This window comes from Megalops cyprinoides, chromosome 21 (genome assembly GCF_013368585.1).
Source record: "Megalops cyprinoides isolate fMegCyp1 chromosome 21, fMegCyp1.pri, whole genome shotgun sequence".
NCBI classification, from domain to species: domain Eukaryota; kingdom Metazoa; phylum Chordata; class Actinopteri; order Elopiformes; family Megalopidae; genus Megalops; species Megalops cyprinoides.
This window is the reverse complement of record NC_050603.1, coordinates 20018009-20033731: the sequence shown is the minus strand read 5'-3', so window position 1 is coordinate 20033731 and position 15723 is coordinate 20018009. Positions and strand designations below refer to the sequence as shown.

The 15723-nt window shown below is 41.0% G+C and overlaps 1 protein-coding gene across 1 annotated transcript in view; it reads right to left on the bottom strand.

The window, feature by feature from the left end:
• LOC118769265 (dysbindin-like) overlaps positions 1 to 9066 on the bottom strand; it is a 71323-nt gene extending 62257 nt beyond the window's left edge. Inside the window, exons 1-4 of the mRNA XM_036516314.1 lie at positions 8838 to 9066; positions 7385 to 7432; positions 7203 to 7253; positions 1649 to 1709 (exon numbers count right to left, since the gene is read on the bottom strand). Of these exons, the coding sequence (XP_036372207.1) occupies positions 1649 to 1709; positions 7203 to 7253; positions 7385 to 7432; positions 8838 to 8893 (216 nt within the window). The 5' untranslated portion in view covers positions 8894 to 9066. The remainder of the gene's footprint in view (positions 1 to 1648; positions 1710 to 7202; positions 7254 to 7384; positions 7433 to 8837) is intronic.
• Between the last annotated feature and the right edge of the window lie 6657 nt (positions 9067 to 15723).

The window sequence follows — 15723 nt, the reverse complement described above, 5'->3', positions numbered from 1 at the left end:
AGGACACGCTGGAAGCACAGAGCACGTTCACACGAAAGCACCTCTGCAGTTCACATGGGGGTCACGATATGAGCTCCCACAGCACTGCTGGAAACAAAACAGGGAACTGCCACCCACCCAAACAAATAAGATGTCAATGTGAGTGCTTTCAAATGAGAGCAGGTGTGAGCAGGGCGGAGGAGTCGATCTTAATGACTGGTAATGCCCTCCATGTGGGTGGCAGTAATCTAAGCGAATCTAATCGCTTGGGAGGACAAGTTCAGTATTAATTGGAGAGGCCTGAAAAAAAAAGAAATGATGAGTTGGTTCCCCCGGTGGGCCTCCCGGAGATTAAGCATCCTGTTCCAGCCCAAGGACAAGCCGCCCTTAAAAAAGAGCCGGCCGGAGAACTCAGGCTGTAAATAAACTGAGGCCACGCAAGCCCAGCCGGCCAGTTCTGAGAATCATCTGAGATTGACAGGCTGAAAGCACCCCCAACCCCCACCCCACCCCCAAGAGTTAGCACCCTAACGCTCCATTTCATTCACAGCTACTGGAGCAAAATACAGCTTTTCCACAGTCTGTTTCCACCTCCGATATATACAGGAAAATCCCCCCTAAAATATCAAGAGATTTATCACAAAAAAAAAACTCAGACATCAAACATCAAATTTTCGGTTAACAAATGCTGTGAACTTGAAGCATATTAAGGTGTTGCTCGAATGGTTTACCTTTCAAAAAAAGCTCACTGCAAAAATGTCTCACACCAAATATTCAGCATAACATGAGCTGGCAGCTGGGCAGAGGAGCCAAAAAGCAAAGAGTAAAAGTACAGAAAAAACCCCTAACATCTACTTGCAAATAAATGTCAACATACATAGTGTTTTCAGTATATGGTTTAATAATAATTATGTTTTCGTTCAGCCTGTAACAGTGGAATGGCAAGGTCTAAAATCAAAACGATGTGTGGGTCAGTCAGGCCTTCTGTAGCAGGCCTGCAGAAAGACTCACTGATTTAGGTATTGATTCCAGTTTTGCGCCTAAAGTGTTGTTTACTTTGGGTGATTCTGGTGCTTCAACGTTTGAAAACTCAAAGGCCCACCACTGTTCAGCTGACGTGACTGGTTTCTGCCGTGACGGTCAAATATCATTAGGCGGCATTACAAGTGCCCTGCCAGACGGTGTGAACCCTGCAAGAGGAGTCACGAGAAGCTTAATTCCGCTACGCCCTCCTCCTCTCAAGCTGTGCTCCGAACAGGGTGAACTTGAGTTTACCTCCTGACAGGACCTTGCGGATAGACCTCCACGGCCGAAATGCTGTGGGAGCTCGCCATTTAATTAAGTTTGCACCTGGGAGCATTTCAACAGTGTGCAGGTTTATTAATTTCTACTGGAAGTCATACTTCCTATCCAGCACCTGTGAAAATCTATGGACACGCACACGTTTTTGTGTTCTTTTAATCAGTATAAACATAAACAACCAATCTAATTATGTCCTTCAGTCAGAAAAACATGATCACTTGATTTTTTATTACGTATAATTAACAGGATGCATGACACAGTCTGAGTGAAGAGCACATGGACAGTGGTAATAAAGCTAATGGAATTATCTGTGGGCATAACAGAAGACCTTGAAACGCTGTGGATGAAAATGATATGAAACACCCACCTCTCCGGCTTTAGCACACTCATTTGCTCCTTTGTGGAGAGTCACCCACATGTCTTCATACCTGCAACACAAGGCAAGAGCAGGTCAGTTCTCACCAGCCACAGGCATACATGTATAAAACCCAGTCACTGTTCCAGTTTAATGACATATATCACAGCCCATCTACATAAGACAATTAAGTATAACCAAAGGATTCCAGAAAAATACATTATACAGTGCACAGAATGCTGTGCAACCTACTTTGAACTTATGCTTTGTAAATCTTGCCCAAAAAATGGATGGCGCACAGACTGGCAGACCATTGACCTCACAGGACCTGAGTTGATAACCATCTAATACAATGATTTAGCGCGTAAGGAATAACCCGTGATGAGCAGTGAGGTTGTATAAAAAAGCACGAAGGTGGAGTGCTATGTGGCCCCAGGGCTAAAATGAGTGTATCCAAGCCAAGATCAGTATATTTATTGCGTTACAGTTCCACCCTTTTCAAATGACACATGCTCAATATCCCACAGTGCATTGCTGCTGTTTCTGAGATTTATAACAATGAGTTATGGTAAAGGCTCTGTGTGTCTTTATTCTTGAATGCTTTCACACAGTGACACTTCGGATATTTCACTTCAGCTCCCTGCCACCGAAAACAGCACAGAATTTCTCTGAAATATGCTGACCAAAAAAACAACACTAATTAGCTCATATTGAAAAGCTGACAAACTGCTTGTGGGTTGGTGATTTATTAGTTTTGTTCTGTCATTTATAAATCTTCAAGTCCTGCAAAATTCCTTCAGAAACTACGACATAAAAAGAAAATGTAGCTGAACGGAGACAGAAATGCGATAAAAAAACAACAGACTTGGAAGCAGAAAATGCTACTTGCAGTTACAGCTGCTGAAGAGCTTGTCAAGCCTTGATCTTGATCAGAGTTTATTCTCTGATCTCCCTCTCAAACATCAACGGCGTCCAATAATATCCTATATTCACTCACACTGCTCGCTCTCTCTCACTTTAGGCTGTTGGTTAACCCTTAGTGTGCATTAAAACCTATGTTTGGGACTGTACTGTATGCAGCCTGCATAACTGCAATCCATTCAATTTGCCTGGCTAGAAATCAGGATATTTTAAAGACAGAAGGAAAGTCAGAGAAATTAGACCCCTGCAACACCCCCCCTACCCCCCACCCCACCCCTTATTTCCTAACACTGCAGGGATGTTTAATTCAGGGAAAGTTAAATACTTGGTAATTACTTGTTCTATTCACTCTTACTCTATCTTGTATTCATAAATGATTTTCATTGTATTTTGTATTATACAATATGTTGAGCGTGGAAAAGTTGCTTCACAAATAGCATTCGTTGTTGTTATTATTATTTTCGTCACTAAATAAATGTCCCTTTTCTCTCCACAATGTACAAATGCATAACAGAGCTCTAAAAATCCCTACAGCAAAAATGAGAGTCACGCACAGAATCGTTAGCATCCACAGTGGATGACATCATCACATGCATCCTGCACATGTGATCTGTAGGGGAACCTGAGGTCAGTGACTGACTCGTCTACTGGATTCCACCCTGCAGCTTCCGTGGCAGCTTATGCAATGTCCTCAGACATCAGTCCCACAGCCTTCCTACCAATCTACATATCAAGGACCTACATGCCTATTATCAGCTCTATCAGTGCACGGCTGAGCTGTGATGGAAAAAGAGAAAGGACTATAAATAAATTAACCGAGCACGTAATCTGATTGATGAGAGAGGCAGTACTAAGCCGGGCGGCGAGATTGAAGGTTATGGCTCTTGGGGCTGGACACAGCTGTCTTGATCAATCCCTTCCATTTCGCAGGAAGCTTTCACGATTACAGCGGAGTTTTTCCTGGGCTGACAACAGTTCCTCAGCCAGCAAGAACCTGCCAGACACAGCCCTACAGCCATCTGTGAGCTGAGAGACTTTCTGTGCTCGCTTGTGTCTTATGAGAGCCATTCTATTCATTTCAGCTCACGGAAACACTCTGAAACAGTAGATTTGGGAGGCACACAGTGGATTTAGACACAAAAGAAGAAATGATTCAGTTATTCTGAACTTAAATAGCCTCATTAGCGCAGTATGTGTTAGAGACCTTCACATCTACAGCAAAACAATGTGCTGCAGCACATTTTCAAATACCCTCAGTCTAACGCTGTGATCAGTAGGACGCTGGAACAATCCACGCGGTAGCACACATTCATATTTGAAAATGATGTAGACCCATGCTGACATATGAATAATTCTCAGCTCTTGGCAAGCACATCAAGGCACACTGCTCACTAATCAGCCCAACTTACTGCGACTTAACAAGATGCTTTAATAACAGGATCCATTCGCCTTGATTGGGATACGGCTTGCATCCACCAAAAGGGATGCAGATAAGACACTTCTTCCCTCAGAAGCTACTGTTGTATACTATAAGAGTTACTGTACTCTGGTTAGATTATAACTCATTGTAAGCAGGACATTAAGTGCATTTATATTCTACAAATTGCACATTTGTGTAAGCTTCATAATTCATATTTGACATCTTTATGTGTTACTACTTTAAAGGCATGCAGAGGCACATACAGCAGTACAGTGCATTTTCCCACACTTTGTTCATTTTTGAAAATGCACTGTACTATTCTGTGTTAACTGTCATAAGGCCCTTTGATTGCTTATGAATGCTTTTTGAAGGACCACAAAACGGAAAAGTAGAGCAACCTCTGATCTGCAGCCGACATTCAGTCAAGTGAAGGATGGACTTAATACATTGAGTGTGTACACAGTGCACCGCCACTCAAAACCATGAAACACAACACACCTGTCACTGGCTGCTTACTTGGGAGCGCACCACACGTTTCAACATCTTCAAGCAGCCTCTAACAGGCTTTCCCTTCTCATTAAAGTCATATGCGTTCAACAAAATCCTTATGGCGCTCCCAAGCTGGATTTTGCAAAAGTTTAATTTGCAGCAGATGACACTGTTTATAAATGACAACCCTGTGTTAAGTGAATTAAGTGCCTGCCACCTTGAAGCCTGGACCTTGTTTCTTCTTGACACGTAGAAACTGATTCTGTTTCTGCCACTGGAAAAACATGGCAAGCAATTAAATTTCTTCATGAATTAAACTGGTTTAGAGGGTGGGAGCTGGCAGTAAGGTAAAGCCCACCGACTGCACAACATCATACCCCCTCGTGTTAGCAAAACCTCAAGCAAGGAAGTCCCATTGATAAGGTAAACAGAAGCAAGAACCACTGAGAAGGCACATTTAATAGGAGGGGTGAGCCAACCAGCAGTGTCTTTACCCTGAGGATAACAGCTCTACCTTCAACCGGCTTCAAGGCTCACAGCTTTTCAGAGTGACCACATTCTTCTCTGAGCTGCAATCACAGAGAATATAAATGACACTCTCATGAGAACAGGCAGATGGAGGTAAAAGCTGTCTGAGGCAAACATACGGAGAAAGGCTGGCAGCTTCCAACTTTGTAGCATATATGCATTTACAGCAAAGCGTTTTGGTGCAGATGGATCCACACGTCACTTTACATTTGAGTGACAAGTTAGATCGCCAATGCTTTATTAATATGACAAAGACTCAAACGGAACCTAAATATTGCCTTATGTTAGTGAAGTTTTGGGGGGGGGGTTGGGGGGTCTGGGGGAGTGTGAAGAATCAAGGAGCACAGCAGGGACTCGGAGGAGGCGTAAAAACACATGAGCGAACGGCTTCAGGCATGCAAGGACACGCATTGGCACTCCGGGGAAGAGAGGAGACCAGTGGGGCAGCAGCGCCGAAGGGCATGCTGAAGGCGGGGACAGGTCGCAACACGTCGGCTAACGGTTCCGGGCGGGCATAGGCATGTAGGGGCAGTACTCCTGTGGGCTGCAACATGCCCACTGAGTCCAGGCGGAGGGATATGAAGTGCACATGGGTCAGCAGACAACAAGGGGCTGGGGGCTAGAATGTGGCAGTGCGCAGCGGTTAGTGTACTGGATTCATGACCTAAACAGGTTAGATTCCCAGTTAGCCTGAGATTCGCTTCCAGTTGTGTAAAGGGATAATGTGTAAAATGTACTATATGGTATCCGCCTTAGCTAAGGGTGTCTGCTAAGCAAATCCACGTAATGTGATAATAAACCAACATTGCTGTATTAGTGAAAAACACCACCCGGTAAAGAGGTGTTCCATTTTCAGAGAAAGCTCATTGTGCAGAACTGTTTCAGTGAAATTACAGGAACGCAACTTCACGAGGGAGCAGATGTACCTTGTTAGCACAGACCGAAAGCTCATTAAAATCTGCTCCTTGTAGTGCCATTGAGTTTAATGCAATGAATGTTACTGTGTGTAGACTTACTTCCTTGAGCTGGGGTCTCAACACACAGTAAACAGACTTAACTTTCATGATGTACAACATGCTCTATCACTGCCCAACACCCCCCCCCCCCCCCCCCCCCCCGCATGGCCACCCCTCCTACACACACACACATATTCAGTCACCAACTCCAAAAATGAACTGAGAAACAGCTCATTGACAGTAATGTAACCATCAATCTCCCAACAGAATGTACGGGTCTGGCCAGGGCAATTGAGACCAGCAACTAAAGCTCACCATTATTCAACAAACAGGCGGCTCTCAGAAAAAATAACAGTTTCGCTCAGTTACTTCTGCAATTCAAGTAATGTTTTCTGCTCCTTAGGTGATTCTGAGTGGCAAGTTTTATTTGCAACATGAATAAATCTTGTACTCAGGAGCCCATGAGGTTGAAATTAGGAATATTAAACCTGTTTAATATGGCAATGTGGCTGCTCTTCAAACAAGTCTGCTCCCCAGCCTCTGAAAACTGCCTGCCTGATGTTTTTTACCTTGATTTAGAAATACTGTGCGAAGTGCAAATTAACTCTGAGATAAAACTGCATAGGTAGGTAAAAGTTAGGTACACAGCACACAGTGCTGGAACTTTGATTACCTGAAGGAGAAGAATCGTAAATCAGGCAACATCCTAATCAGACTCGGAATTATCCGTTCCCTCATATAATCGTTTACATCTTCTCTTTGATACCGAGGGAGAATCACAAAGCAGAAAATGCATCAAGATGCTTCCATTCATAATGTCATTTTGTACTTAGAATGCAAATTAGAAAGAAACGGGAACCATCTGCTGTTGACTGAGATGCTAATAGCTCCCACTAGACCAATTACAATCTAATACATACAGAACCTATATGATTAGAGACGGAGAAAACTGGAATGTAACACAGGTCTCCTAATGGGCATGGGATATACATCTGTTCATATGTGCTTCCCACGTGCATTTTTGGCTTTTAATGCTTTTTGCAAGAATTCTGTCAAATTGTTTTTCAGTCTCTAATTTGTAGTGCTGTGTGAGTGGAGGGAAAATGTAACACAGCCATGAATTCCAAAGTCAAGGTTAAAGGAAAAACTGCTGGGGCTAAGGACTGGTTCGCTCCATAAGTTTATACTTTACAACTAACCAGCTTTTTAAAGATCTGCAGACTCCCACAGGGAAAGTTTGTAATTGTCTTACCGGTTGAGGAGATCCACACCTGCTGAAAACTGTGGAGGGCTGTCATCTCTCCTGCATCAAATCACAGAACACTGATCAGTGTCCGCATTGAACATCAGAGCATATTTGTTGCCGTTTCATAAAACTTACACTATCACACCTTCTTCATATAAATTACAGTCTGATTAGGAAATGATACTTACCTCTTTTTGATTTTGGCTTCTTTTGATTTGTCACCCAGTGTCTTTATCCTGAAAAGTCAAAATAATGTCAAATGAGGGTTAATAAAAAGTAATAAATCAATCAAATATGGATGCCCAAATCATTCTGTCCCAGGATGTTAATTCAAAACAATCAATTTCCTTTCTGAAGATTTGTAGAGTCTGAAGTTTCAGTGTCAGCCTGAGGCCAGGTTGGAGACTAATAATCACAGCATCAGATTCAAATGAATTACTTCCTTCAATAAAGTATGGAGCACATAGCTAAAGATATGTCATTTCTGACCAATGTGTACTGTGGCTATATTGGACCCTCTGTAACAATTTGATATATGTAACATATGTATATATATATATATACATATTTATATATATATATATATATATATATATATATATATATATATATATATATATATATACACACACATATGTGATGTGTGTATATATATATATATATATATATATATATATATTGCACTTGACTGTGTCCAATAACACCGACTGTAAAAGTACATTCCTTGTGCTTGAAATAACTTAAAACATGACTTCATTTCCAAAATAGAAATAAATGGAATAACTATGGTATAAAACTTTTTTGAAAACTTTTAAATTCCTTTAAAAATGTAAGTCACTTTCATTTTACTTTGCCATTTCAGGTCATTCGGTGTCCCTAATCAGACAGATGTGTAATGGTGGGACTAACCGTCACGAGCAACAGTTTAAATGGTGTCTGGGTCATCTTTGACACAGTCCATTGAAACAAATACAGGTGACACCTTCGTGTCCTCGAAAATCCTCACTCACCACAATTAATCTTACTTTTACAGAATAAAAGAAATTTTCGTGATAGCAGCTACAGTTCATTCATGTTCAATCGGAAAATACAGCTATCAAGCAAGCTCGCAACAGCAATTGCACAATGCACAGCTAGCTAGCCAGCTAGCTAATTACTTTATGTGCGGCTCTACAAACCACATGACTGTCAGCTGAAAGTAGAAATGTCAAGGAATGTGCAAAAGCGCCCCTAGCCTATCTAAGATATTGTCGGCAAAGTACGCTACACTTAGCTATCCATCTAGTTACAGATATTTCCTATCCAGCAATGAAAGTGATCTAATTTAGACAATTTCCAGGATATGCATTCTTGCCTGTGCCAGGTGATACAAGGTAGCTAAATCAATCTCACTTAAAATGCGAACTCGGTCCATGAACCTCTTATTACAATAACATGCCATTGGCTAAGTAGCATGTATAGCAAGTCATTATCAACAAGTAACTAGCTGTCTGTAGCAAGCCAGCAATCGCAGTGTCACTTTTCGCGTTATGCGCTGATAACAAGCCAGAATGTAAACTGCTTTACAGTGAGAATTAGGCTTGTAGTCCAAACCTAGTCACTCAGCTAGCTAGGAAGCTAATCATAAAACGAAATACAAACCCTGTTGAAAAGTCCTGCTGCACCGTATGCAACCTCTCTCTGAAATTCTCAAACATTGTCCGTTTTTATTAATCCTTCCTGTCACGTCCGTTTTCTTTAAAAACAGTTCTTTGCTACTTTTGCATTCGTTAATCTGCAATCGGGTTTCAGGCTGTTCCTTTAGAATTCCCTCAAGTATCGACGCTGAAGGTTGCGTCTGATTCCGGACAGCCCGTTCAAGCTGAGCTCACTGCCCAGGCCAATGTCAGTAGCATCAATTCACTTCCTGCTTCCTTTACATCTGAGGCATTGGCGCCGATCTGCATTGGTGCAGCTATGCCCAAAAACGATATTGTATGTGGCATGATGTTAGCTAACGACAGAGACTGTGTGTTGAAAGGTCCTTTGTATGTATGTAATGGTATTCCTCTTTGGATGCAAATAAAATGTAACAAAATGGTTCTCTTTGCCTATGGCCTGAGAGATAATTCCTAAAGGACCCAACAGTATCGTCTCCAGCAGGGTGATGAAATTACAGTGACCTTTAATTATGATTTTGTCCCTCGCGCCACACACCTTCCAGAGCAGGAGCTTGGCACTAGATGTGCTTCGGTAATCCAAAATTGCTGTAAAATCTGCCTTTGAGAAGTTCATTTTCGGCTAATGCCGAACGCATAATATATATTTATATATGGGTTTTTTTTTTTCCAATGTTTTGCAATTTATTACCCATTAAAAAGCATTGGTAAGAAACCCTACCATTAAGGCTAGTAAGAGTTTCTGCCAAAAGAATTAATCGATGACTGAATCAGTGAATGAATAAATTGAAAAAAGAATATTCACATGAATAACACAATCATGAAGTCTACTCAATATTATAATTAATAAGGCGAACTACGCTTTGCTTTAGAGCTTTACTTAATTTGTGCAATATCACATAGTATAGCAATTTACCAGAATATTAACATTCAATTACAAGTTATAATGTCTTAAGTACCCTCTCGAAAACGTATTCTACGTCTATGAAAAGACGGAGTCAATTTGATGCATACAATTTCTTGCACATTCTGTGACCCTCCTTGAATATGCCACACTGCATTCGCCCCCTTTCTCCCTGCGGTTTTGAGGGTGCTTTACAATGACAGCAAATATTTTGGGCACATATTTTGTGAAATTTAAAATGCTTTTCCTATGTACATTATCTAATAATAATGTGATTAGATCCCAGGTCCCCTTGTCCAGTGACAATTTTGTCATCGGTTATTATCAGCTGACCAGGAAGGGAGTGACAAATTGACAGAGAGGCAGAACTCCCTCGCAGAAATCAACCATCATATACAGTATACCCATGGCCTTTTCCTATTATCCCTCCAACTGAACTGCACGCCAAATAGCCTGTCACCGTGCATTTCCAGCATAAACTGCATGCTCTTAAGTCTTAAAAAAATAGAGCTAAGTAAAAATCTTATTATTAAACAAACTCACTGTCTGCTGTTCTCCTCAAAAGGAAATTATGTGTTCGACAGCAGCCGATTTCTGCAGAATCCCAAAATAAGCACGTACGGGTGAAAATTTCCATCACTTGACCTTGTCCAGAAAATTGATGAAATGTAGCCGCAAAAATGAAAGGGCTACATTAAATACTAGAGAGCATGCAATCACAGGGACAACTCATTAGAAAAAAAGTATTACAGAGCGGTCGGTACAAGGTTAAGGAGCTTCCATCAGTACCTGACAGTCCAAGTAAAAATGCATCAGGGTGTCCTCCACGATTCTGTAGATGGAATGGTTAGCTGCTGAGATTTCAGGGTGCTGGCAATGATTTGTTCAGGAGATGATCGCGCTTACTATACAGTTTTCATCGCTTTTCTAATTTATCCGTCCAGCTGCGTTTTTGTAATCGTCAAAAGTATCAAAAGTGTCAAGACAAATAATCAGTTACCTGAACGAATATTCGTTTTTTGTTCTGTAAAAACTTTTCGGTTAAAAATCGTTCAGGGTGATATATTTTACTTGTGTTTATTTAATAAAAAAATATAAAAATATAAAATATATTCAGCTGTGTGATTCCAAAACTATGGGAAATAATTGTCCATAATGCAATTTGACAATCCATTCTCTGATTGAACTAGACACGGTAACAGGGATGGGAGGTCAGATGTAGCTTTTTATGGCCCATTTACAGCAGTTTCCTTTAAGAAGTGAATATTAGAACATTATGTCCAGGGAAAGTATTAACGGAGCTGCCATGTACACACCGAGTAGGCCTATGGCACATTTCTGAAAGCAAACACTTTCCCTTGGTTTAATTTAATCCTAGAAAAAAAATATAGCTGCCTTCTATTCATGAAAAAAACGACCAACAAAATATTCAGAGCACGAATATTTCTTCAGCGTTAGTGAACTGCACTTGGCATTGACCACCGGGTGCTGTGTGTGAGGCCATGCGGTTACCCAAACACAGAGCGCCCTTGCCAGCCTGGAGTCTTCAGTCTGCGTGCGGTCTAACGTCGCATAATCTCAGCCGCCATCCTTGAATCGCACCTTTGAGTCATTCATCAGCGCTGGCTTTGTCCCGCCGTCGCTGTCAGCCGTGTGGAGCTCTTCTCAGCTGCCGGTGCCAATTAATCACTCAAACTCCGGTGAGTTCCCCCGAGTCCCCAGTGCTTTGTGTTTACCGCGCTGTCATTAAAGCACCTGGCCCGCAGCGCGCTGAACCTGCCGTGGCCTCCCGTTATTCAACTGCAAGCGTTTCATTTCGCCTGCGTGGATAACTTGCCGCCCTGTTGCAAGTGTGTATGGGATCTGTTTGGCCAGAGTTTGGATTAAAACGAACAGCACACGCCTATTTATTTATTAATCTATTATTTTATTTCGTAGTGACAAATGCAATTTCATTGACACATATTATGCTTTACTTTTCAGATGCATGTATTATAATGTTTTTAGCCAAGGCTAGTTTCCGACGGTCATGTGATTTTGAATATTAAAGTGTTATGTTATGTTATGTTATGTTATTTTATGTTATCTTATGTTATGTTATGCTATGCTATGCTATGTTATGCTAGGTAGCGGTTTTCACTTTAGTGATTGCCAAAGGTTTACTATTGTGTAAGTAATTAACAGAAGATACACCTGATTAAATCTCCTATCTAGGAAAAGACAAAGGCCATTGTCTCAAGACTGAATCAAACCCCAGCTTGAACAGTGCATAGAGGGGCAAAGACAGGCTTAATGTATGAAGAAAGCCTTTCGGATATGCAGTTAGTCAGTGCAACCTAACAAGACCTTCCTTTTATTGAAAACTCTTTGACTTTACTTCAGTTCATACAGAAATGTATTGGACTCTCAAAATACATCAGTGCATAATAACATTACATGTCAAAAGTCATGATGCATAGAACAGAGTTTTTCCTCTCTAAATTTAAAACTATGCATGCAGAGGTGTGCATAAGGCTACTTATTATATATGCACATATTTGTTAAATGCATCCATGCAGTCAGTCTGACCATTAATTCCAGTCTGACAAAACATCAACAATCTGTGACGTTTAATGACTGTGTCCATTCTTTGGACCCTCTTGGTGGAGTATGTGTAGAATGACTAATTTTCTTTAGAGGGAGAGAAAAACATGGGGCCTTCATTGGATGAGACTGCGTTCCACTCCCGCAGTGTTCTGTTATTATTATGAACAAGCCGTGCATTTATTATCACTCTGTCAGTCAGCAATATTTATGTCTTCTCCCTAAAGAACTGGGACACTTTGATATTGCACATTCAAATGCTTCTGTTGATGACACCACACATGTAAAGCTTTCAATCCACAGAATGCCAAGTTGCCTGCTTCATAACTGTTTGTTCTGTCTGATTATGTACTATTTACTAAGTACTGTGTACTAGGTGCTATGTACTAAACTCAGTAAAGCAATACAGATAGTATATGCTAATACACTAATATACTATGTACTAATACAATCTGTATTACTTTGCTGAGTTTAGATTAAGATGCTTTGTAGGCTGGGGTTGAGATCTAGTGTAGCATCTATATTAAATTGCTTTAGACAACATCAAGTAAGGTGAAGGAGGATAATACACTGATTACATGCTGATCAAATTTAAAATGCTTCCTAACAAGTTCCATGAGGACCTCACCCTTGAACATATTAGGACTTTTTCATCAAGCTTTCCCTCTTGCTGCTGGACTGCAAATTCTCCACATCTGAAGCACCAGCGCATGGTTGTAAATGCCCAGACTCTGTGCCGTGGTTTCGCTTGCAGGATGGAAGGTGAAATAGCTTTTTGTGACAGAATATTCTGCAGCGGAACATTCTCTGCTTATTACAAACAGTTCTGAAAATAAGACAGGGCTAAACTTTATCATTAACTCAGCAGGACCCCAATCTCCATACACATTGCTTTTTTGTCAATGAATTCATTCCTTCTCTTATTGAAGGAAGCAGAAAGTGAGTTTGCTGTATCGATAATTTGTCTGACCTGGAAGCCGAGGACATCGCAGTCTATAGTAATGTTCCGTAATGACATCAGGAATGTCATGTATACATCACAGAAACATTTTGAACCAAACCCATAATGACAAAACGCTGCATTTGACTCTACGTCAGCACATATGTATTTGTAATTGCTTCAAGCTATGACGCTCAGTTTTGACAAGTATGAAAGATGATCATGAACAGGTTCCTTGAATGAAAGCCAAAAATGATTATTTGTGTAAATGTTTGTGGTGAGTCAGTAATAGAGAGAGATAAAGGAATATTTCAGGCCACTGAGCTGAGGGACATGGTGCTGTGGTAATAAAAACCAAGGTGAAATCTTGGGAAGGGACAAACGCTCTGTACCTGAAATGGAACTTTCCCAGCAGCCTTTGTTTGAGAAAATTTCCATTCTGAAGTATGGTGCAACTTTCAAAGTTTTCATTTTGCTTTTGGATAGCAGACCTTTTATCCAAAGGTACCTTATCTAATTTTATCGCGGGATATTTATTGTAATTCAGACATGTTCCAAACAGATCAAAACAATGGCACTTTAATAGTACAATGGCATCCTCGTATGAATCTGCAACCTTCTGATAACAATCCCAGTTCCTTGAGCACTCTAACACAATGCTGCCATAACCCCATCACCAATCTCTTTCAATGACGTGACATGACATTTAGTTGCTTAACAGACGGCTAAGCAAACACTTATCCAGAGTCGCTTACATAGCTACCAATTTTTACATGTTGCCCATTTATTCAGCTGGATATTTACAGAGACGATTCAGGTTAAGTACCTTGCTCAAGGGTACAACAGCGGTGTCCCAGCAGGGAATAAAGCTTGTAACCCTTAGTTATACACCCTGCTTCTTACCACTACACTATGCTGCTGCCTGATCACTGGGTACTAAAGGACAAGAACTGTTTAAAGCATCTGGTCAAGCAAGGAACTGCTTCATTCAGGAGTGTGGGTACATTATGCACCCCGTCAGATGTAGTCCGATAAAAAGCCAGGGGGTATGACTGAAAAAAAACATAAACCTCAACATTGTGACAATGAAACATTATTAACAGTTGAAGACTCAAATTTTGCACCCACAAGGGATTGCCACTTAAATAAACCTATTTGTTGTTGAGGCTGTTGAGGTCATCTTTGTATATAGTGTACACACACACACACACACACAGATCCATGATCCATGATCAACACAGAACCCTGAATCTCACTGGATTGTTGTTCTTAATGGTTTAGGTTGCATGAGTGGCAACAGTGACAGTGATCTGGTTCATCAGCATTTCTTGATTATGTAAAATCTGGTGCTTCATCAGTCTGGTATACTGACCAGCCTATTGCTGTATTTAATCACATCCCATCTTGACTCACTCATTATTATTCAATAACTGTGCACATTCTGTTTTAGTTCGCTTTATCTGTAGCTATTGCTCAACTCTCTGAATCAGAGAGAAAATAACATTGAAAACGAAATACACTGTCATTATGATTGCACTGATCTAAACAGCCATTAAAATTCTCCTCAGTAACAGTCAACAGGGAGTGGCAGAGGTGCTATTGTAATTCTCCCAGGGCTTTCTCACCGGGGTTAAACGGTGAGCTGGGTGTCTGGCGAGATGGATGGAGGTCTGGGTGGCTGAGCCCTCAGTGGCAGATTAATGAGTGTTGTTGAGCTCGGCCTACACCGCTCAGGCACAGGCTCTTCACCAGACCACTCATCACTGCAGCAGACAGTAAATGCTACTGTGGGCCCTGTAATGTGACTGTAATAACAGATGTACACAGGGAGTGTGTGATGGATAAGGAAGGCTGAAGGACTCTCAAAAAAAACTGTGTAATTCATCTCTCAAGCATCATTTAACAGATTGACCTCGTTAGAATATGAGGCTGTTTTTTCTGGAAAAAAGGTTAACAAGCCTTTAAAAACAAACCCCAGAAAAGGGTGTGGAAGGGTGTATATAAAAGTCAACGGCCCTTGCAAGAGTGACGAACCAAACACTTGTCTTTGTCTGAATTTCATTTTCTCATGGGTGGCTTTGTAGACAATGCGTGCCCGTTACTGTGAATTCTCAGCATATACAGAGTACTCCAAAGATGTTGTTTGCTTTGCAATATGGTGGTATTACTGTTATTGTCAGAAGGTTTTCTTTATAATACAACAAAAAACTCAGAGTGATGATACTTCCCATTAAGCAGCAATGACACAAAGTAAAATGAATGAGATGTTGTTAAGTTAATAAGGCAATATCCAGTGCGGCAGAACAGTGGACAAATAAGATTCAAGACAGAAACATTCTGTCTGGCTGATTCTTACTCCATGCAAGGGAGCTGTTCTTGGCTGGAAACCACTATTATTAATTTATTTGGCAGATGGCATTATTGAAGAGCATTTATACATGT